The 22,472-nt window shown below is 55.8% G+C and overlaps 5 protein-coding genes across 5 annotated transcripts; all 5 read right to left on the reverse strand.

The window, feature by feature from the left end:
* Positions 1-154: 154 nt before the first annotated feature.
* JKF63_03295 (uncharacterized protein) lies at positions 155-1,861 on the reverse strand (the record flags this gene model as incomplete). Its single annotated transcript, XM_067899299.1, has 1 exon — positions 155-1,861. The coding sequence occupies one exon, from the start codon at positions 1,859-1,861 to the stop codon at positions 155-157; it is 1,707 nt and encodes a 568-aa protein (XP_067756089.1).
* Positions 1,862-3,289: 1,428 nt separating this feature from the next.
* On the reverse strand, positions 3,290-4,726 carry JKF63_03296 (uncharacterized protein; the record flags this gene model as incomplete). Its single annotated transcript, XM_067899300.1, has 1 exon — positions 3,290-4,726. One exon carries the CDS (start codon positions 4,724-4,726, stop codon positions 3,290-3,292), a length of 1,437 nt encoding a protein of 478 aa, XP_067756090.1.
* A 937-nt stretch (positions 4,727-5,663) lies between these two features.
* On the reverse strand, positions 5,664-8,669 carry JKF63_03297 (uncharacterized protein; the record flags this gene model as incomplete). Its single annotated transcript, XM_067899301.1, has 1 exon — positions 5,664-8,669. The coding sequence occupies one exon, from the start codon at positions 8,667-8,669 to the stop codon at positions 5,664-5,666; it is 3,006 nt and encodes a 1,001-aa protein (XP_067756091.1).
* Positions 8,670-9,763: 1,094 nt separating this feature from the next.
* Positions 9,764-10,537, reverse strand: JKF63_03298 (uncharacterized protein; the record flags this gene model as incomplete). Its single annotated transcript, XM_067899302.1, has 1 exon — positions 9,764-10,537. The coding sequence occupies one exon, from the start codon at positions 10,535-10,537 to the stop codon at positions 9,764-9,766; it is 774 nt and encodes a 257-aa protein (XP_067756092.1).
* Positions 10,538-13,820: 3,283 nt separating this feature from the next.
* Positions 13,821-15,038, reverse strand: JKF63_03299 (uncharacterized protein; the record flags this gene model as incomplete). Its single annotated transcript, XM_067899303.1, has 1 exon — positions 13,821-15,038. The coding sequence occupies one exon, from the start codon at positions 15,036-15,038 to the stop codon at positions 13,821-13,823; it is 1,218 nt and encodes a 405-aa protein (XP_067756093.1).
* Positions 15,039-22,472: the final 7,434 nt, after the last annotated feature.

Consider the following 22,472-nt stretch of genomic DNA (forward strand, 5'->3'; position numbering starts at 1 on the left):
GACTTGCTACCTGGAGAGTTTCTTTACCTCTTGTAATGCACGCCTCTTCGCAGTGTGCCTCGCGCGCTATGCTCCTCCTCAACGGTTGATACATCACTGACTGATTCACGTCGGGTATGCATGCTCCCGTCAGTGCCACACTGTCATGCTCTTATCAAGAGGATGAGAATGGCTTGAAAGATGGCGGCGGCGGCAGTTCAAACCCCCTCGGCTGTTCTGCCATCGCACCAGGGGACTGGAAAGTGCCCAGAGAAGCAACCGAGGGATACACGTAGCCGCTCCCCTCCGTCCTGGGCGGCAGAGATTGCTCTGCTGCAGCGGAAGCAGGTGGGAACGTCCGGGCAGACGCTACCGGGGCTACTGGTGTCGTATAGGCGTACGGATTGCTTGACAGTGACTGGGGCTGCTGCTGCTGCTGTTGTTGCTGGAGTGACGATTGCCCTTGCAGAGCGTTGCTCGTGGAAAATTGTGTTTGGGAAACAACGGGGATGCTGGCGCTTGGAACGGTTGCAGCTGAGTCCTGGATGTTGCTCTTGCTGTTGGCATTGCAGCCGCTGTACGGGTACATACCTGGCCCCGTGCTTCGGTACTGTGCTGGCGCTGGCGCACCTGCCCTCGAAGAGGGCGCCAGGGTGGAAAGACCTGCTGCGCCATTGTCGCACGGGGTAGTACAGCAGTGTGCAGGCGCCTGCGACTCCAAAAACGGCAGACCGTACTGCTGTGACCGTGCGGGATCTGCCAGAGATGCGGGCATGTCGTTTTGCGCCAGAGGTGGATAAATCTGCGGCTGTGGAGGCGGCTGTAACGACGCCGGCGAGGCCTGGACAGAAGGTTGGTAAGACCCCGCGTGGGGGTTGGACGTGGGTGCGGCGGAGGCAGGGGTGTACGCACTCCCGCCGGCGGGGTACGTCTGTGCAGAAATCGAAGACACCGCGGTTGGGTTCACCGGCGCAGGGGGCGGCGGGACAGAGGTCACCCATGAATGAGCCGATGGCGACTGCCCGTGTGAGAAGGACTCCGAGGTTGCCGAGGCAGACGTGCCGGTATTCGGCATGGTAGAGTAATAAGAGCCGGGGTGGGTGCCCACCGCCGGCATCGAAGGCGGCGGCACGGGGGCAGCTGATGGCGCACGCTGCGAAGGTGCACTGCCGTAGACGCCGTAGAGCTGCGCCTGTTGCTTCTGCGCCGGGAGGGTGGCGCTCGCAGTACCAAAGTAGTCGGGAAGAGCGTAGTGTGGACCTTGGCCGCCGGGGGTAGTGACGGAAGTCCCGAGAAGCGGCGGTGGCCCTCCAGCGAGGGTGGCTGACCCCGGCGGCGGCGGTGGTGGGAGCCCCACCGTTTGCTGCCCCTGTCGCTCCCGCTCTGCCTCCTGAAGCTTCTCGTAGTACTCTCGCTGCACGCTTTCGGGGGCATCTCGCGAGACAGTCCAGCGGCCCAGCTGTTCGTCGTAGTAGTACCAGTTTTGCGTTACGGGAAGTCCGTTCTCGTCTATCTGGGGACTCTCGCCTGCCACAGTATTGGCGCCAAAAGCGTCGTTCCTCGCTCGGCCGCGTGTGTTATTGTTCCAGTATTGCGTTGCTTTGTCGCTCGCTTGTCTCCACACTTGAGACAGCTTCGACTCTAACCCAGAGGCAAGCTCGGAAAACGTACCGGCAGCGCCACCACCAGCGTCCAGGCTAGGATCGCCGCCGCTGCTTGTCACTGCAAAGGGATCCGCGCTGTGGCTGCGGTTCTTAGCCGTAGAGAAACCCGCAAGCTCATCGCCACCAAGGGCATGGTCGTCGTCGCCGCCGGGAGAGCCACGAACGCCAATGTCGAGGCCGAGCTTCGATTGAAGCCAACCCACCGCACGAATAGACATGTCTGTCTCGTATATTTTTTTTTGTGTGTGTGGAGGGGGGGGGGGAGGCGCGTTATAGTAGTCGCGAAGTAAAAAGCAAGTAAATGATTAGAACCACGAAAAGACACACACACACACGCACTTGAAACGAAGCCACACAAAGGATAGTACCAAAAAGTGATTGGTGCGACTACACACAGCGTGCACAAGTATCACTCACCCAACCAGGGGGGCGAGGAAGGGAGAGGGAAACGTCAAGGGCACTGTAGCGGGGCGGGCGTATGGGATCTCTCCGTGTCCTCGGGTGATGGCGCCAGGTAAATAAAGTTAGAGAGTCCTTATTGTGAACGAGAGTATCATAAGTCAGCTACTGCGATGCACGCGCAGACGGACAGACACAAACTGCGAGGGATATATCAGCGGCGACGCAGAATAAGCGAAAGGACGGCGGGAAAAACAAACGTAAAACACGCAGGCGACGATGGTCAAGGGAGGGAGAGTGAGGGAAAGGAGGAGAGGTAACAACAACTGGAGATCGAAATATGGTGATCGTGACAAGGGAACAGCGAGAGACTGAATGTCACTTGTGTAGTCGTAGGACGTATGTACACGTGTGTGTGGTGGTGGTGGTGATAAAAAAAGGGCGCTATAGAAGGGGGAATGGCGACGCCGTTCAGCCAACTCGCCTTGCTGGTGCGGTATACACGATGGTAGGCACACGTGCATGTGCACACATGCGAAGTTGTCATACGAAAGCAGACAGACAGACAGAGAGAGGGGAAAACATTACGCTGAAGAGCCAGGGGAGGGGGGGAAGACAGATATCAAGCCGTCCAAAGCAGGCGGCACGGCATGCATCACACATGATCGCGACATCGGATTTATAATGAGAGGCTTTGGATTTGCTCGCTAGATTGTTTACTGTTTGTGTAAAGTTTATGTTTTGCCTCGTGCGTTGCAGAGGCACCAGGGAGAGGAACAAGGCACATCAACGCCTAAGCGCTGGCAGCAATAAGGGCCGCGCCGCCAACGGCGCTCTGTGGAGTGTGCGAGAAAGAGAGAGAGAGGAGGGGACACGACAGGTGCCTCCTCGAGAGGGCGTCTTTTTTGGCCTCGAGGTACACATGAGATCAACAATGCACTCATTACAGGGAAGGGGGTGTGCCCCATTCAGTACCCACTCTGCGCATCTCTGTGTGTGTGTGTGTGTGCGTGAACGACAAAAATTAAGAGGAGACGGAAACAGACGTAGCGGGCCCACTCACACGCAGTGAATAAAAGCGGTGCCTGCGATAGTCACATGAGGAGACATAACGACCCAAACAACTTTTTTTTCAAAGATCGTCACCACGAGAATTTGCAAGATGAGAACCATGCCCGTTAGTGCAACATGGCGAATCAGCCACAAGAGCGCCACTCAATGCTTTTGCCCTTCCCAGTCGGTGCTCCCTACGGTTTCTTGTCGAACAGGCGCGCGTACTCCTCAGCGACTCGGCCGCGCAGTCTTCGGAGCTGATCCGCTGTCGCGCTGCGCTCGTCCCCTGAGCCGAGCGCCACATCCGCGGCTGAATCAATGCGGGCCAGACAGTAGCCCAGAAAACAGACCATACTCGCGAACGACCAGTTGGTCCCGTTGTGAAGCATCCTGTCTGCAAACTGCCGCCAAACAGCCGGATCGTCTGTGTCACAGATTACAGCCAAGTCGTCGACAGAGAGGTGGGAGGCGAGCCGCTGTGCATCAGCCAAGAAAGCCATGGTCATGCGCTCGATGTTGAATGCGTTGCACCAGTTGTGATTCAACGCCACTGTCAATTCAACAGACAGCTGCGCACCGGCCACAGTTGGTGGAAGCGGCACGGCAGCGTCTTCTCCACAGTGGTCTTCTACCGCCAGCCCCTCACCAGCGAAGAAGTGAAACACCTCACCAGTGATGTTGTGCACTTGATGGTAAAAGAAAGCAGGCACAAAAACGAGGTCGCCTGGATGCTGCACTACCGAATCCAACTCAATGCCAGTCAGGACACGTATGTCTGGAGGCGTCGGGAACAGCGGGACCAAGGAACTGTGCAAGTACTTGTTACCGGCCATTGTAGGGAAAAACCACTGTTTGTCGCCGCACACGTTGAGGGACCAGGAGTACGTGCCAAACACATCGCAGTGCAGCGGTGTCCAGCTCCCGACGGGGCCTATATAGCAAAAGCGGTAATCACCTTCACCATTGCCAAAGCCCATGGGTGGGCTGGTGCCTACATGATCATCGACGGGCAATGTCGTGCTGCAGGCATCGTTCTGGGGCGGCCTGTGGCGGCAGCAAAATGGATCCATCCAGTCCGGACCGAGGAAGCTTGGAACGCGGTAGAGCCCGTCGCCGTGGATCCCGCTTGACCGACACTTGGCATACCCGGAGAGGGTTGGCAACGAAGGAAACGACGACGTCGTGGTTGCAGTGGCCGCGGCGCTCTCTAGCGCCGCTTGCAGGTGCCAATCTTTCAGATAATACACGTGCGGCGCCGAGGAGAAAGAGGAATCGGAGGAAGAGCAAGGCGCAGTTGATAATTTGGCCCACGAGTGGAGAACTACTCGTAGGGGCATTTCCTCGCAGCAGCTCCTCTCGTCGTCGACCTCTTCTCCCACGGCCGCCGCTTTGCTGACAGATGTCGCCACCCGCGCGGTGGAGGGGACGGGATATACAGGAACCAACACCTGTGAGCCCAGAGAGCGGCACAGCTCCCGTGGAGAGAGGCGCCGCTTCAAAGCTGCGAGGTCAAAGCACGTGACGCCCAACGCATCGCGGGAGGCATTTCGAATGATAGCGGGACGGTTCGGCCTGAGGCACGAGTCGCGAAACACCTCGTAGGTCAGCGTCGCCCCGTCAAGCTCCAACATCGCCGAATGTACGCGTGCATATGGCGATGGGCGAGGAACGATGGAAAGGCGACGAAGTGAATCGTCGCGGTACTCACAAGGGAAAGCGCAGAAGACACCGTTTGCGGAGACTGTGTTCCATATGAGAGTGTGACGTGGGCGCACGCACCACAAAAGTGTATTAAGAAGTCCTGCGTGGGTGCCAGAGAGGAGGTCATCCATGTGAGTGGCGCGTGTTCGTTTCCCGCAGTGGAAAGAGTAAAGGGGAACAAAAAAAAAGACTATAACCCAAAAAGAGGGGAAGACATACACAAGAAGAGCGAGCCGCGCAATACGGCGATCCGTGAGGCGACAAACCTCTGCCCTCACACTCCCCCTTTTCTTTGGGGGGAGAGAGAGGTAGGGGGAGAGGGGGGGGAGGGGAGAGAACTCACAAGGGAGTCTCCTCCTCCTCTCTTGTTGGCGCATTCACCGCGAGTGGGCGAGGAAGGACACCAGAGCACACCACATTTGTGAAAGGTGGCATCCAGAAATAAGTAGAGGGGGGGGGAGTGGAGGTGTTGGGTAGCAGCGGCCAACAGGGAATCACAGAGCAGAGCTCTTCACTGCGAGCGGTGACCAACACGCGCAGGGGGGGGAGGGTAGATGAAAGGTGGGGGAACGTCCCCCCTCCCCCCCCCCAAGTGCTGCCCAGCACTGAAACACACTATTCGAACACAAAGGCGAGCAAGGAAGACAATACACAACAACAGGAGAGCAAGAAGGAAGCGGTGGAACTCGTGGTGGGCATTGGGGAAACGAACGTTTTTTTTTTAAAGAGCGCTCTGTTTGATCAACCACGAACATGGGAAGAGAGGTAAGAGTACGGCGCCTCCGCAGCCAACCCCTCTTCTCCTCCCTCCTCTTTTTTCCCTGTACGCCTCTGCACGTGGGCCACCGCCGCCGCATCGCTAACACCTCAGTCAAACGGCCTCAGATACATCAGGTTTTGGGATAGGGCCGTGTATCCAACGACTGCGTCCAGGTATGCGTGCATGTACGCGGAGTAGAGACAGGCGTGCAACACATTGCTGTGTTCCTTGACAGCATTACGAAGCGACTCGACGGACACCTCGCAGTCGTGCGGGATGCGGTCCGGTGTGTCTGAAGTCTTGATATGCTCCGTGTCGTCTTCGGCGACAAGGAGCTCCCAGTGCTGGAGCAGCATGTCATACAGAAACGGCATAGAGACCACAAGTGGGCGGGCAGCGGCTGCGGCGTTCGCTGAAGCCCTGCGGCCGCTCTTACTCTTCTTGACTGGAGTGGGCTCTTCGACCTTTCTTTCCAGGTGACGTTGGAGTACCTTGCGCAACTCACACAGAGCTGTGACCAGCGGCCCCCGCTGCGAGTCTAAGAGCGTGTAGAACACGCGTGAGTCTGGCATGACGGCGAGGGACACGACGAGGTCGGCAACAAGGGAGCTGACTGTGTATGGACATGAGTCAAGGTGGTGTATCATCTCGCAAAGCGCCCTAACAAGTGGTGATGCCTGCACACCGCCATGAAACCAGCAGTTCACGGCCTCGGGTGCAGCGACGGGTGACATGGTTGCCTTCGCGCTCTTAGCAGTCGCCGTGAATGCAGACCCGCACGGCAGCTTCATTGAGCTCATCATGTGCTGCCGTGTTTGCAGCGCCGCCACGGGCAGCTTGGACTCCACTCGCAACAACCGCGACAGCACAGCTTCCCCAACGCGATCGGGTTGCAGGCCTAGATTGGGGTTCGCAGACGCTGCCAAGTACAGCTGACTCAGAAAGCAGTCGTGAATGTTGAGGTCCGGCGGTGTGCCGGGGTTTCTACGCTCAGCGCCATCGGCGGCGGCCACACATGCCACCTGCTTGCGCCGCACGTCCGACAGCGACGTAATATCCATCAGGAACACCTCACGTAGAAAAATGTGCGGAACGTGCTCGGCGAGGGTCTGCACAAGCAGCAGCGTCGCCTTGGTCGCTGACCATCGTGTCGTCGCGAAGCCCAGCGCTGTACCGCTCTCCCTGTCCTCCTCCGTAAGGCGTGGGTTGCTGGAGAGGTGGGGAAGTATATAGTACGTGAAAAAAGATGTCATTGGGTGCTCGTGCAAAGACGCGGCGGCCTTCTCCTCCTGCTGTCCACGCGTCACGGCGCAGCTGTCCTTATGCGCAGTAGCAGCGGTAGTGACCGGATCACGCACCATCACCTCATAGAATTCCTTGTTCGCGACAATGCGCCCGCTGGCCTTGCGGATCGTCGTCGACAGCAGCACCCTTGCAAAACAAACCGTCAGCGGCGATGCAGCCCCTTGGAGGTCGGCAATAAGTTTGGACGTCACAACACACGCGGCCGAGTACACGTGACTGTCCGATGACTGGAGAAGTGGCAGCAGTGTCTGGTAGAGAAACTCCTTCTCGATGAGGGGTAGCAGACGCAGCGTGTTCGCCACAGACGGGGCCATCGTCAGCAGTGTTGCCCAGAAGCGTAGCACATCACGGAGATACAGCAGCTGCGTCGCACCGTCGTCGTTATCGGGAACTTTGCATAGCGTCACGAGGGTGGTGCGGGCAGCACTGAGGGTACGCGATGCCACGCGCTCCTCCTTGGCAACAAGGTCCTGGATCCACGCGTCTGAGCACTTAGCTAGTGAAACGACTGCACTCAAGGCATAGCGACACGTATCGCGCCGGTGGCTCCACTCCGGGGTAGTGCCGACGTGCGAGAGGTAAAGCAGCAGCGCGTCCAGTAGGACGAACAAGTTGCGTTTCTTCGAGCCCTCCTCAACGACAAAAAAGTTGGCAAGCGCTGGAACACGCTCCATTCTCTCTGCGAGCGTACTAAGAAAAACGACAAATTGCTTGCGGGCATCGTCTTGCAGGAGCGTGCCGTCGTGCGAACACTCAACCACCCACTTAGGCGCGGCCGAGATCGCCGCAGTGGACGACAAAGCCGATGTCGAGCGGGGAACGACGGCGCTACGAGGGTCGAGGGCCTTGCTCACCTTGCGCACCATGTCCAGAAGCGGGACAATGAGTGCGGAGGGGTTCAGCTGCAGGAGTGATACGGCGTGGTCCCCAGCCGAGTAGGCGGACCGATCCGTCGGCAAATCAACCTCATGGATTAGACGCGAAAGGAATCCGAGAATAATAAACCGAGCCCCGGGCGGCTCGTCTTGTTTGGCGTACTGGCAGAGTGTAAGAAGAAAAATGTTGCCGATTGGCGGGGGGTCATCGGGATGTGCAGAGCCGTCTGTCGCCTTTGATTCCGTTTCCGCGCTCGCTCTTGGGGGCGGCCTTACCGATACGTTGTGGGCATCTGCAAAGAGAAAACGGTAGCACGGCGGCAGTGCTGCGAAGCCGGCATCGATGCCGTCCAGGAAACACGAAGACGATAGTGAAGCCGACAGCGAGGCGCCAATGTGAGTAGAAATGGTCGTTGCCTCTGCTCTGCCGCAGACCCCCGCCCCCGTGTCTCCCGAGGACGCCGCCAGCGATGGTCTCGTGTGGCGCTGAGAAACATCAGAGACGGTGTGCAACGGCGGCGCCCTTTCGGAGTGGAAAGGGCTCCCAAGGATACAGTCGGACCGCTGCAGGGCGGGACAGCTACTCACAAGCATCTTGCGCTCCGTCAGTAACGCATCCAGTATGACAGAGAGAGCCTGCTCCACGCTGCCTAGCTCCCTGACCATAGCATCCCGCTCATCGGGCGTGTTGGCGCACTGTACCCGCTGGAAGTATTCGCACAGATGCAGCCACTGTTCCTGAACCACCGTCACCAGGGAGGCTGGTGAGTAATTAGGAACGGTGTGTCCACTCGAGGGGGGGACACGCGATGCGGTGGTCGCCGCGGCCGTACACGCCCCAGTCGCGGCGTCCACGTAGTGTGACAGTCCTCCAGAAACAACCGCGGCACCTGCGGCACCGCACTGTAGCACTGCATCGGCTAAGCCGCTCATACTGGAAAGCGCAGGGCACTCAATGGGGATGCTGCTGTGCGACTACGTCTCTGTTTGTGTGCGCATGAGAGGGGGGAGAGAGAAAAAAGGGGGGGGGAGAGAAAAGTCTTTTCGACCCTCGCCCACGCCGGAGATGTGGAGGCAGAGGGTTGAGCAACCTCTGCCAACCGCGAGAGAAAAGCACGCACACAACAACAATTCGAAAGGCGTCAATGAGAGTGACAGTTCGCTTTGTTGGTTTTCCTTCTTTGAGGGATTATTGAGAAATCCTCGGCTGTGTGGATAAGTGGGGGGTGGGGGAGGGAGGGAGGGAGGAGGACAAGCGGAACGGACCTGTCCTTAAACAGAAAAAGAAAACGAGTGTGCACGTGTACACATCTACACGCGTAGGCGTACGTGTGTGTGTGTGTGTGTGTGTGCGCGCACGTTTGTACATTCATAAAGTGAGAGAAAAAGACGGATAAGGGAGAAAGACATTATAGGCTGACAGGCAGACGACGACGTGGAGATGGGCAGTGTGTTACTCATTGAGCTCTGCGTGGGGCAAGGGGGGAGGGGGGAGGGGGGAGGGGGGCATCCCTTGTCCAAAGGAAACAAAACGGGGTGAGAGAAGCGTATTAGTGTAGTGCGTCGCTTATACAACGTCACATTGGTACAAGAACTCGTTGACGTGTTCATCCCTCTGTACTAAAGACACGGGCTCTCATATCCCCCTCCCTTCATCTCCTTGAGTGCCTCGCGGCAACTAACGCATGACCATTGTCAGCACTGTGCACTCGCTTGTCTCCCTTTTTTTTTCTCGCGTTAGTTTCTTACGTGGTAGCTTATAGCAGAACACCTCGCCGATGTGCGCTTCGCTCCGTTTTATGTGTGTGCACCCACCCCCCCCCCAACACGCTCTTCACCCGGGACACACACACGCACACAAACGGACGTGCGACAGTTGCGGTGGGATAGGCAAAGCGCCAGACATCATAGCTCGGAACCCCCTCCCTAGCGCAACAGCAAACCTACACATCAAGGCATTAGCGCAGACGTCTCGCCGGTTCACATCCTGGCATGGATGTGGTGTGGTTCAGGCCGCTGATGCTCACTTATGCGTCTTCCTCCTCGTCTTCCTCCTCCTCGTCCTCATCCTCCTCGTCCTCATCCTCCTCGTCTCTGTCATCGCCGACACCGTAGAAGAACTGCTGCTGGTGCTTGATGCTGCGCCAGTTCGGGTTGCACATGTCACTCGTCTCGCCCTCGCTTCCCTCACCGCTCTCCTGCGCTGCACCGTCGGCAGTCGTGCGCTCCTGTAAACAAACTTGCGGGGCAGTAAGCACCGATGTTGTCGTCTGTCCTGTGGTGCCGTAGTGTGGCATGCGCTGCATGGCAGCACGCTGAGCCTCAGCGCGGAGTTGCGCCGCCGCCACCCGCTCGCGCCACCCTTTGTTTCTTGGGTCCTTCAAGAATCTCTCGGCCTGCTCAGGCGACGGCTTGAAACAAACAGCGTTGTCTGCGATGACTACGATGTCCTTGATGCTGAGCCAGATGACCTTGTGGAACTTCCTCGGCAGATGCACGACTTTCTCGACCTCCAAGAGAGGCGTCGCGGTTGGCGGCAACGCCGAGGCATCCACACCCGACCCTGCCACACGATGCGGGATATCGTTCGAGCTGCTGCCGTGGGCAACTGGGCTCTCGGAAGGGGAGCACATAGACACATCGTTTGAGTGCGCAAGAAGAAGCACACGAACATGCTGACCGTGGGGTGACTCCATGCAAATTGCCAGCGACTCACCCTCCTTGGGACCTACCCACCCAGAGACGTCAAGGTACTGCTGGGTGAGGTGCTTCGCACGATGCTTGCGCCCAGCACCGCTCATGTCTGCCCCCTCCCCCTCCTGATATATATATATATTCCGTGTGGAAAGGTGAAGCAAGAAGGAAAGCGTAAACTGTTGTGTAGTTACGTGAATGTGTGAGGAGAGCAGGTCCAGATGCGTTTGGAGGGAAGGGGAAGTGAAGGCACACCAACGCAAGAGAAGCCCGTAGTGATTTAGTGGAGAAGGGGTACATGAAAGGTCTGGAGATGGGGCAATGCGGGCACCTCGCCAGCGTAGAAGGAAACCCTGTTGCAAGCCCAAGTGTTACTTTATTAACAGCGTGGCCCAAGACAGCAACGGATGCAAATGGTGAAACCATCGAAGGAGCCCCCCCCCCCAATGCTCTCCTCGCCCCCTCTACTGCGATGGCGCCGTGGAGATACGCACTAGGGGGGAAATAAAAGAATCAGAGAGAAAAAAAATGTAGCTCCCTCCCGTCCTTTCCTTTCATCGATCTGTCCTTGGTGGCCTTTCCCCCTCTTCCCCCACCCACACACACACACACACACACACACGCGCGCACACACCTCGTTCGCTACAATGAACCCATCGCACGGGTGCTGTATAAACGCAATCACCGCGGCGCCAAACCAGCCCATCGAAGATCGTGTACACAGACTACTCAAAAATAGAGGCGCACACGGTACTTTGGAAGGAGAACACACATACACACACTCGACGACACTGGGTCATGCCCATGCGCATTCGTTCAACAGGCGCAGATGACCTTTCTTTTTTTTTGTCTTCCAAGCATGAAAAGAAAAAGAAGAGCAGAGTGTGTGAAGACAAAAAACGCTCTCGCTGCTTCAGATGAGGATCCCAACTTATCAGCAACCAGAATAAACCAAAGAAAAAAAAACAGGCGTGGCTCTTGGCGGATGATGCCCAATTGTCTGTTTCTCTTTGGTGAAAATTCTATCGGAGCAGCCCCCCCTGAACTCCCTTTGCCGCCGTCATTTCACATTGGCTAGCCTCGTGAAGTGTCCTATCCCCACTCCTTGTTCTCCTCAAGACGCACCCTCATCGCTCTCCGTGCGGCATTCAGGTGCGCTTTTCTTCCCCCATTTCACTCTCCACCTCTCACCGCACTTTTCTTTTCGTGTGCCCCGCCCCGCCCCCCCCCACCGTCCGAAAGGACGGTCACCCAAGAGAAAAACGGCAGGGGGGGGGGAGAGAAGTGAGCGACGCTTCAATACGGGCGAGGGGGAAGGAGGCACGCATGGGGCGTTTGCAGGCATGGGCATTAGCGTGTCAGATAACGTTTGACAGGTGAATCGTGCTCGCAGTGTTGGCCCAAACGTGGATGCTGCACAAACACAAACGCACACAAAAAGCGAGAGAGCATACAACTGCTCATTTTCCATTCCAAAGTCCGCCAAAAACACAAACCGACGATCCAAATACAGGTGAAAATTTTTTTGCTCGTCTCCATCCCTCCATACAACACATGTTAGCCCAACGCCACACTCTACCCCACCCAGCACATCGCTGGCCAATCGCGTGGCGTGATGGCCAAGGCAGGCACGCCATAGAGCGATCCCGACTCCGTCATATGAGCGATGCCTCTGTCCCACACTCTGTCCACAGTCACTCCGCCATCACGCCCGGTCGCCAGGCATCCCATGCAGCGCGGTGAATTTGGCTCCCAGCCAGCAGGCAAGGGAGCGGAGGGAGTGGGGAGAGGGGGAGAGGGAGGACGCGCGAGGTGCACTCCAGCCGCCATGTACAACCTGCCCATCTTATGGATAGGGCAGTCAGGCACCACTGTCGCCGGACGCTCCGACGCAGTCCCCACCCAGGGACCCTAGAACCGGCATCAATGGCCATGTGTCGCCCTGACCCTCGCACCTTGGAGAGGTCTTTGCCCTTGTCACCGCCAGAAGTGGTTTGGCAGTGAGGATGGGGGAGCACAACAGCCTTGACCCCCCCCCACACACACACACAGAGAGAGTGTGTGTGCGGCGCTGCGGGTACCGTACCTATACCCCACGTTGAGAGATCTCTCCTTGTCAGCTAAACGAACGATGAGAAAAATCGGGAGCCAAGGTGCAAGGTGAATAATGAAACAGAAAAACAAAAGAAGCGCAAGAGAAGTGGTTAGAAACGCACTGCAGAGCGTGTGAGAAACAAAAAAAAGGACACCGTTCAAATACACACACACTCGCCGTGACACCGGTCAAACCAGTTGAAACGGCAAAAGATGCACAAGAAAGGGGGCCTTCGAAGCGAAACAAACAAGGGAAAAGAAGGGAGGGGGAGGGGGAGGGGGAGGGGGGGAGGTGGGGGAGGGGGAGGGGGGGGTAAGAAAACACCTTGACACCAGGAAGAGGAGGACAGAGGAACTCCGTGGCAGCACGTGCCGTAGTACTCCCCCTCCCCCCCCCCCCCCCCCACTCACCTCGCCGAGACCCTTTCTCCTCTCCGCCTCCAATATCGATCACACACGAACGCACTCCTGATAGTCATAGATACACGCATGATCAATGACGGACACACGCATATCTGTGTGCCACTATTATGCAACGTTGTATGTGTGTGTATGTGTGGGTGTTTGCTGTGAGAGGAAAGGGGAAGGCAATATCGTATCATTGAAGGGAGAGAAGTGAGGCAGGGTACAATGAAGAAAGCGCAAGACGGAGCCAAATGAAAAAAAAAATCGGGGAAATACAGACATACACAAAGGAAAGGAGGGTATAAAATTGAAACGTGTCGACGAGAAGGGAGGCAGGGGAAAGGGAGGGGGGAGGGAGGCAGCAATGGCATGATACACACACGAGCACATATACATGAAATATTTAGAAGTACAGATATGTATTGGGAAGACGTCCGCACCTCGTCGAACACCTTCGAAGCAGAACAGCGAGGTACGAGAAGCAACACACGCCTGAAAAAAAAAAGATACAATCAAGAGCGACGAAAAAAAAGGGTAGTAGACGAAAGCAATGGCACGTGTTTGAAAAAAAAACAGCTCAGGTCTCCGTGAGATTAACTGCTCAAGAATCAGGGCACCTCTTCGGCACTATGAGACGGTTATTGCACAAACACGGAGAAAGGGAAGAAAGACGAAGGTGTTGCACATCATCCTTGCCAGCCTAGCGTACGAGCATATCCTTCAACAACTGACTAGTGGAGAAAACTGCCATGGCATCTACCACGGTCGTCAACTTCCCGTCTCTGTTCTAAATTTTTTTTCCAGCGACTGAAGTCACATTATTCATAGGGAAAGCGGTAAGTAGGGCTTTCTCTCCCCTCCCCTCCCCACACACACACACACACCTGCTGTTTATGGCCAGTCTCGGTAGGGCAATGGGTAGGCCGTCTCACTAGATGAAAAGCGCTCGCCGGATTCGCCGTCGTCGCACTCACCGATTACAGAAACTAGCAGCGTCATATCATCAGGTTTGCCGCCTTCGAAGAGGACACCTTTCTCGACGCACTTGGAGGCGTAAGGGGAATCACAGTGTACGTCACGCGAAACGGCTATGGCCTCAGCCATCACGGCGTTCGAGGCAGCGTCAAGCGCTGCCATGATGTCGTCGAGAAACAAATGAATGCCGCGCTTTGCCTCACAGCTCACCAAGTTTGCTGGTGCGCTCGCTGTCTCATCACCCAGCGCTTGTGGAAGTTCGTACTGACGGAGAACACGGTCCACGTGTGGCCATATAAGCTCCGTTATCCGGTGCGGATACAGATTGTCAAAAACCCCATCGGTGCCTATCACGACTATGTCACCCCTCTCGACTGGAATAAGCAGACGAATGCCGTCCTTCGGCATGTCCTTGCTACCAGTGCCCAGCTGGTAGGGATAGTCAAGCTGGTGTGCCTGCTCCTCGGTAACGTACGTCAACCGACCGCCACGGATCAGCATCGTTGTACAGTCGCCAACATAGACAACGTCCAGCAAGTAGTTGTCCACCCCGTCAGTGCGACAAAATCCAGCGAAGGCCTCGCACAGGTTTGCTGTCGTCGTCGTGCGCGCAACCAGAGCATTCGAGTCAGTGGTGAACTTGGTGGCTACTTCCGAGAGGCCCATTGTATCATCGGCGGATTCGAGTTGTGCACTAGTACTAGTGACCCCTGCCATCGGCAATGATGGTCCATTCAGCAGTACAACTTCATAGTGGTCCTTCATTTGAATCTCCTCTTGGGGCTCCTGCAGCGTCGCCACCAGGGCCGTGCATGTACCCAATACATTGCTGTGTTTGCAACTCTCGTAGCTGCGCTCCAGAAGCCGGAATGAGCTGGCTGGAACATCACCGAGTAGTTCATCCTCGACGTACTCGTACATGCTCCGCGCCAGGGCCGCGCTATAGAGGCCGGCGTTCACGTTTGCATTCTCCTTCCACCAACTAACGCCATCCAACACCGCCTGGACACTCGCTAAAGACAGGAAAGCATCTTCGCCACCGCGTTCTTTTTTTTCTGGAAGCGGGACAGCGCGCACACTCCGATAGAGAAAGGAAAACCTCTTGCCGTAATGCCATCCAAATCTGCGCAGCATCTTTTCCTGCCTCTGTAGCTGGGCCATGAAGGGAAGAAAGTGGACAAGGGGGAGGTGGCGTGTTAATCATTCAAGGGAGATAGGGGGAGGGGGAGGGGGAGGGGGGGAGGGGGGCGCGGTAGCACTCCCTGTATCTCCGAGAAGCCCACAACGCTTCCATACGTACCCTGCAATGCGGGAAAACCTCACAGAAGAGATTCAACATCCAAACAGCTGAACCGACTCAGCGAGTGTTGTCCATTTTTTTGTTTCACCATACCCACTAACCACGCAGAAGTTGCATCATATGTATGTACGCCATCACTGCCACAGCTCACCGCTCTCTCCTGCACTGCAGCTCGACACCCCCCTCCTCTGTTGTCTAGCACGAGCCGTCACCCGCCTCTAATCGGCCCGCCCACCTCCCAGGCCTTTCCTTGCGTCTCCCTGTCGCTCCTTCAGAAACGCACAGCGCAACTGTCGCCTCACCTGATCCGGTGCATAGCCCACATCAGCCCAGGCAAGGCCGAATACATTGTCCCCTTCGATGACGAAAGCAAATGCATTTGTTATGGAGCTAGCACATGATGGTCGAGATGCGCGCCGGGCGAGCCAAGCAAGGCAGCGAACCACACACACACACACACACGTCTGCGCACCCGCATCCGCCTCGAGGTTCATTGGCATGGCTCCCCCCCCCCTCCCGCTCGCGCCGCTATCGTCCATCACACTTGCTCCTCTGACCTCGGACGCTTTGCTGGCGTGTGATACACCACGCCATCCGGGCCGACAGCGCTTGCATCCTGGGAACCTGAGGCCCCCTCAAAGAACCATGTGGATGTCTAGAGGGTCGTAGGGGGTTCAACGCCGGTCACTCGACGACGGACAACCTATACCCCGAGTGGAGAGATGGGCAACGCCAAACCAGAACGAAGAACAGGAGTACTTGTTCGCGTCACAGTGCATTGCCCCACGAAAAAAAAAGCCATGGTCGTAGTCGCGCATCGGAAACGACAGATTAAGTACAGGAGTCCACGAACTAGTCTTTTCCTTCGCCCGTCGTGTCCATCCCTCCATACAACACATGTTAGCCCAACGCCACACTCTACCCCACCCAGCACATCGCTGGCCAATCGCGTGGCGTGATGGCCAAGGCAGGCACGCCATAGAGCGATCCCGACTCCGTCATATGAGCGATGCCTCTGTCCCACACTCTGTCCACAGTCACTCCGCCATCACGCCCGGTCGCCAGGCATCCCATGCAGCGCGGTGAATTTGGCTCCCAGCCAACAGGCAAGGGAGCGGAGGGAGTGGGGGAGAGGGGAGAGCGAGGACGCGCGAGGTGCACTCCAGCCGCCATCTACAACCTGCCCATCTTATGGATAGGGCAGTCAGGCACCACTGTCGCCGGACGCTCCGACGCAGTCCCCACCCAGGGACCCGAGAACCGGCATCAATGGCCATGTGTCGCCCTGACCCTCGCACCTTGGAGAGGTCTTTGCCCCTGTCACCGCCAGAAGTGGTTTGGCAGTGAGGATGGGGGAGCACAACAGCCTTGACCCCCCCCACACACGCACGCCGAGGCCACTCACAGCCCCCTCTCAAAGAAAAGCCATCACACACTTGGGTCTCCTGGGGCGCCTGCGAAAAAAAAAGGAGAGAAGGGGGATGCCCATAAAGGCGGCTCTTTTGCGTTACCCACAGAGCCTATACTTCACGAACACTGCCAACAATCAACATAGTGTAGCGGGGGAGAATAAAAAAAGGGGGAGGCGGACATCACGTGGGGAATACTATTAAAATGTATATGTGACTGTCTATTTAGTCTATATACACACGCACATATGCATTTTTTTGTGGGTATCTACACATGTATGAACATATCTAGATGTAGAAGCGTACAAAACGCAGATGGATGCACGTGCTGAATGCTCGTCAACCCATTAAGACCGTATTTGGTGAATGAGGGGGAAAACAAATGAAAAAAAGAACTGCAAGCAATAGTATAGAAAAGAGAGGGGGGGAGCACAACGTGAGCAAAAAATAAATATATATATATTTGCAAGTGGAGTGGGGCAGCCAGTAGAGAATACAGTGAGGGGACTAGCGAAAAAAAAAAATGGTTAACGGACATACAAACATAAAAGTAGCGCTGGGCGGCTGGTTGGGGAGGAAGAAAGGAGAGGGCGAAAATGGGGGGGGGAGGGGGGACGACAAAAGAAACAGAAAGGCGTGAAATAATGTGAGTGTTTTCTAGTTTGGTTCAGTACAAACCAGAGGTCGGGAAGAGAACGAACGAGAGGGACGTACGATGCCAAACAGAAGTGAAATCTAAAATATCAGTAGCGGGTACAGAAGAGAGATGCGTGGTAGAAACGGATATGAGGGAAGGCGGTGTGTTGATATAGAAACGACTCTAGCGGTTGAACTGTAGATGTCGTCTGTGTTCGGATGGGTCTGTGGCTGTGTGTCTGTGTATGTGTGTGTGTGTGTGTGTGTGCCCATTGGTTCACGGGGAGGTGCTGATAGAAGAGAACAACCAAGTTTCAATAGACGGTGACACATGAAAGAGAAGAGTGACTAGTATAAGAGATGTCCGCAAACGAGGCGTTGTCGGAAATGATCATCAGGGCCTCATTTTTTTTTGAAGCACGACAGCGACCCACTTTTCTCAGCGGCACGCCCCCCCCTCTCTCTTCCTCAGCACTGCGTCCCCTCCCAGAAACGCTGCGCACCGCCTACGGAAAAGAAGAGGACTCCTTAACCCCTTCTTTACCCCACCCCACCCGCCTCGCCATGCTCTCATCTACTTTTCTCATCCACGGTCACTGCTCCAAATGCACCGCACAGCCCCTCTGCTGTACCGCCAAGGCAGGTAGACCCTTACACGAGAAACGAGTCCAAGAAGAAACAGACCAACGACAAGCACGAGCGCTTCTGCTCAAGGAAAGCAGAATCCTGTTCGAGGGGGCGAGAAGCGGCCTTCCATCGCTGAACTGAGCAGCCTGTCTCATGGGGAAAAAAATTTTTTTTCTCGTTCCCCTCCTCTACACCTTTCTGCTTCGTCCCGAGCAGCTTGGAGAGTGTGGGCCTCTCATTACCTAGCCCATTTGTTTCTTCTTCCAGGTCCCGAGCACGCTTTGATTTTTAATTTTTTTTTTGCGTCTGTGTGTGTGAGTGTGTTGCGTTTTCTGGGGAGGGCAGAAGAAGAGGGAGGAGCAGGCGGGGGCGGGAGGGGGCGGGAGGGGGCGGGAGGGGGGCCGGGGTGGGGACGGGGAGCGGGAGGGACGGAAAACATCAGTAGCGTATGAAATATGTGGTTTTTTTCTTTTTCTTTGACTTCATCCAAAACCCCATTTATAATAAAACTCACCAATCTACGCCAGACTCAAGCAGCAGCAGAAAAACACACCAGCGGAGTAATCCCGGCAAACACGTAGAGCAAATCCGCGAGCTCGCCACACTCAACATCCGGTCCGCTACGGCTGTGATATGGGGCAGACACTGAAGGTAGGACTAAAGCATGACTGGACATACAAGAGGGAAAAAAAAGGTACAAAATGCGAGTAAAAAAAAGAAAACTAAAAAAACTAAAAAAGGCATTGAATAAAAAAAAAAACATGCGGGTAACCCGGAAAAACAAAAAAATGGATCTATGATGCCTTCAGGCACGTGTGTGCCACAGAAGAGCGTACAGTCAGTCACGGACAAGCGTGAAGACAGGCTTTACTTCTTCTTCGCAGCCTTCTTCGCCGGCTTCTTCGCGGCCTTCTTCGCCGGCTTCTTCGCCGCCTTCTTCGCGGCCTTCTTCGCCGGCTTCTTCGCAGCCTTCTTCGCCGCCTTCTTCGCAGGCTTCTTCGCCGCCTTCTTCGCCGCCTTCTTGGGCGCGGCCGCCTTCTTCGGCGAAGCCTTCTTGGACGCCTTCTTGCCAGCCTTCTTAGCAGCGGCCTTCTTTATCGCAGCGGGCTTCTTCGCACCAGCCTTCTTGGGCGAGGAGCGAGGAGACTTCTGCAGCGCCACGGCGTTGACGGCAGCGGCGGCGGCGGCGGAATCAGCGGACATCTTTGAAGGGCGGTTTGAGAGAACGGGGGAAGGGGGTGTATAAACACGGCGAGGAAGAAGCTGTGAGTGGCGAGAGGACGGAGGAGAGCTGGCGCCGCAGGGTGTGTTGACCGCAGGTAAGGGTAGGAGCGGGAGGGGAGGGAAGGGGGGGGGGACGGCGTGTGCATCGACACCCATGCGTGAAAGGGCCAGAGAGAGAGGAGCAGAAATACAGAGATGTGCAGCGTAAGCATTCACGAGCGATGTCAGTGCTCTGAGTAATGTGAGAGAGAGCGAGAGAGAGCGAGTCACGTCGCGGGCGCATACACACACCACACCACACGCACCATGCCCGCCATTTCTACACAGCAGACACGCGCGCGCCGTGGCGCCGTCCTGCAAGCGAAGGGCAGCTGCGCGAATGGAATGCCTGCAACAGGGAATGTGTGCTCACCTGTGTGGTGCGACACACTGTGAACCTGGCAGTCTGCCGGGCGCGAGGACAGCACGCACCGCGTCACTCTCGGTGCCGCACGCACGGCTGTTGCGGTGGGTCTCTCATGTGGTTTTCTCTGTGCATCCTTTTTTTTCTTCCTATTGGCGGGTGCGCAGCAGTGAAGCCGTGCACGCCCCATGCCTCACGTCAAGAGCACCCGTGCGCAGGTGTGAGGTGACCCAGCGCGGGAGGGCGGGAGTCGGGGGGTGGACGACACGTGAAGAGGCCGAGAAGAGGGAGAGCAACAAAACAGGAAAGAGGACATGAAGCGGGGCTGCAAACAAACACGGAGGGGGGATGAGGGCGCACCCTAACGTCGACATGCACGTGCAGGCACACACGCATGCGCCGCCGCCAAGACAACGCCATCGACCACAAACCCCACGGCTCATGGCCTCGGAGAGACGAGGCAACAGAACACACGAAACACGAGAAAGGCTGGCCGACATACACCGGGCACGCAAGCACATCAACAAACGAGAGAGCAGGGGTGGGGGGCACAGCAAAAACAGAGAATGAAGATGACCCACAAACGAGCCAGGGGCTGGCACTGGACCCCAACAAACGCGAGGGGGAAGCGGGGGAAGAGGACACACAAACAACAACGTCAAGAGAAAAAAAGAGTGCATTTGGAGAGGGGCGCACACCCCAATAAGGCCAGTAGGGAGACCCGGGGAGAGGGAGGGGGAGGAGGAGGAGGAGGCGTCTGCTACGGAGCTAGCACATGATGGTCGAGATGCGCGCCGGGCGAGCCAAGCAAGGCAGCGAACCACACACACACACACGTCTGCGCACCCGCATCTACCCCGAGGTTCATTGGCATGGCTCCCCCCCCCTCCCGCTCGCGCCGCTATCGTCCATCACACTTGCTCCTCTGACCTCGGACGCTTTGCTGGCGTGTGATACACCACGTCATCCGGGCCGACAGCGCTTGCATCCTGGGAACCTGAGGCCCCCTCAAAGAACCATGTGGATGTCTAGAGGGTCGTGGAGGGAGGGCGAGGGGGGGGGGGGCACAGACTGGCCGACCGAGGCTGTATTTCACACACATAAGTACAGACGAAAAGAAAAGCCCCCATGAAAAGGCCGCTGAACGTCGATCGAATAAAAAAGGGGGTTGAGTGGATTTTTTTGCTTGTTACTCCCCACCCTTTTTTGTTTTTGGTTCGTATACTAGTTCAGTCCCCCATCTCATCATACTCTTTGTACCAGATGTGCACAACTAGAGGAAAAATTAGCTTTGTGTAGATTGTGTGTATGTGTGTGTGTCGCGATCCCCATCGCTTCCTCTATTTGGTTTCACTCTCCTGGTTCACCCGAGCGGGCCCCTAATATGGAACCCATGCCTCAAGTCGACACGTTAGTAGGACGCGTGTGGAAAATGAGACCGAGGAGGAGCAGCAAAAGCGGGCAGTGCGAGTGCCAAGAGGAAACGCCTTCAGAGAAATGGGGGGTTGCGTACAAGAAGTGTGTATACATTTGAGGGGAGTAAAAGTGATGTTGGACGGCGAACCCAGCTGCACATGGGGAAAAAAAGAGAGAAGCACACACACACACACACGCCGCATTATCAACTTTTAGAACACCAGGGATTAGCACATGTATCAACACACGTCAGACAGTTTTTTTATCTTTCATAGCGGCATCGATTGTGTTTCGTGTGCAGGTGAAAAGGCGGAGAGGCAAGGGATCTCTGTAAATAGATCTCGCTATGCTTCTACAGGGTTCGCTCAAACTGGCAAACCTAGCACGGCCCGGCGGCTAAGTCAGCAGGTCTGCTTGCGTGTGGGAGTGTCGTGGTGGTGGACCTTGGCGTACACACCATCCTGCAAACCCCCGTTTGGTGGTGTTGTTTTTTCCTTTCACACGATTTATGCGCGCATTAGACTTCTTCTGCTTTAGGAGGACGGGAAAAAAAACCTCACGTTATTTTCTCTTCCGGGGCTATTTGTTTGGAAGCCGCCCACACGTAAGGTGGGGCGGTAGCGGGAGAGATGACTCGCTGGGACGCATGGCACATGGGGGAGGGGAGAAGAGGACTTGTGAGGAGCCCACCCGGGGGGGATCAAATAGAAACAGGGAAAGGAGAGAGAGCGGTTTACGCCCGTCCCTAGCGAGAACTCAGGTCCAGAGAGAATCAACGAAGAAAAAAAAACTTTATATGCGTGTGTATGTGTGTTATGGCATATTTCGGGTTGTATTTTTCGTTTCTTTTGCTGCTGCTCTGGTTTTTTTTTAGTACCCCCCCCCCTTTTTCTCTTTATAATATATATAATATATATAATATATTATTATGCACTTTTCCAGAACGTGAAAAATGAAAAATCATATAAAATCAGAGAGGCCTTTTTTTTTGGGGGGGGGATCAAGGGGGAGAGAGAGAGGTCATCCTGACATGACGGGTGGCGAAGTGCAAGGGAAAAAGAGAAAAAGGGGGAAGCCAGCGAGTAAACTCTCGCACTGCACCCTTACAAGGTTTGCAATTACACACGCACACCACCTCCCCACCCACACACACACACACACAAACATGTATGCATATATATATATATACAGATAAGAGCGTATTCGAGAATAATTGACAGGGAAATCGAGTGCTAAATAGTAACATACCCACACAAACAAACAGAACGAGAGCGAGAGCGAACGAGACAGACAGACAAAGCGGGAGGGCAAGAAGAGAAAAGTCTACAAAAGGAGACGCGAGAGTGAAGAGAGACATTTCGGGAGTGTAGCGGGTCGGAAGGGAAGAAATAACCGCAGCAGCAGCAGCAGCAGCAGGTGGAGAGGGCGAGACAACAGCCAGTGAACTAAAATATAAAACGGAGGGAGGGGAAAGGAAACAGCAGCAGTGGAAAGCATGAACACGGTCCACGCAAAAAAAAAAAAACAGCGGGGGAAATCAAGAAAAACATTTA

This window comes from Porcisia hertigi, chromosome 27, assembly GCF_017918235.1.
Source record: "Porcisia hertigi strain C119 chromosome 27, whole genome shotgun sequence".
Lineage (NCBI taxonomy): Eukaryota > Euglenozoa > Kinetoplastea > Trypanosomatida > Trypanosomatidae > Porcisia > Porcisia hertigi.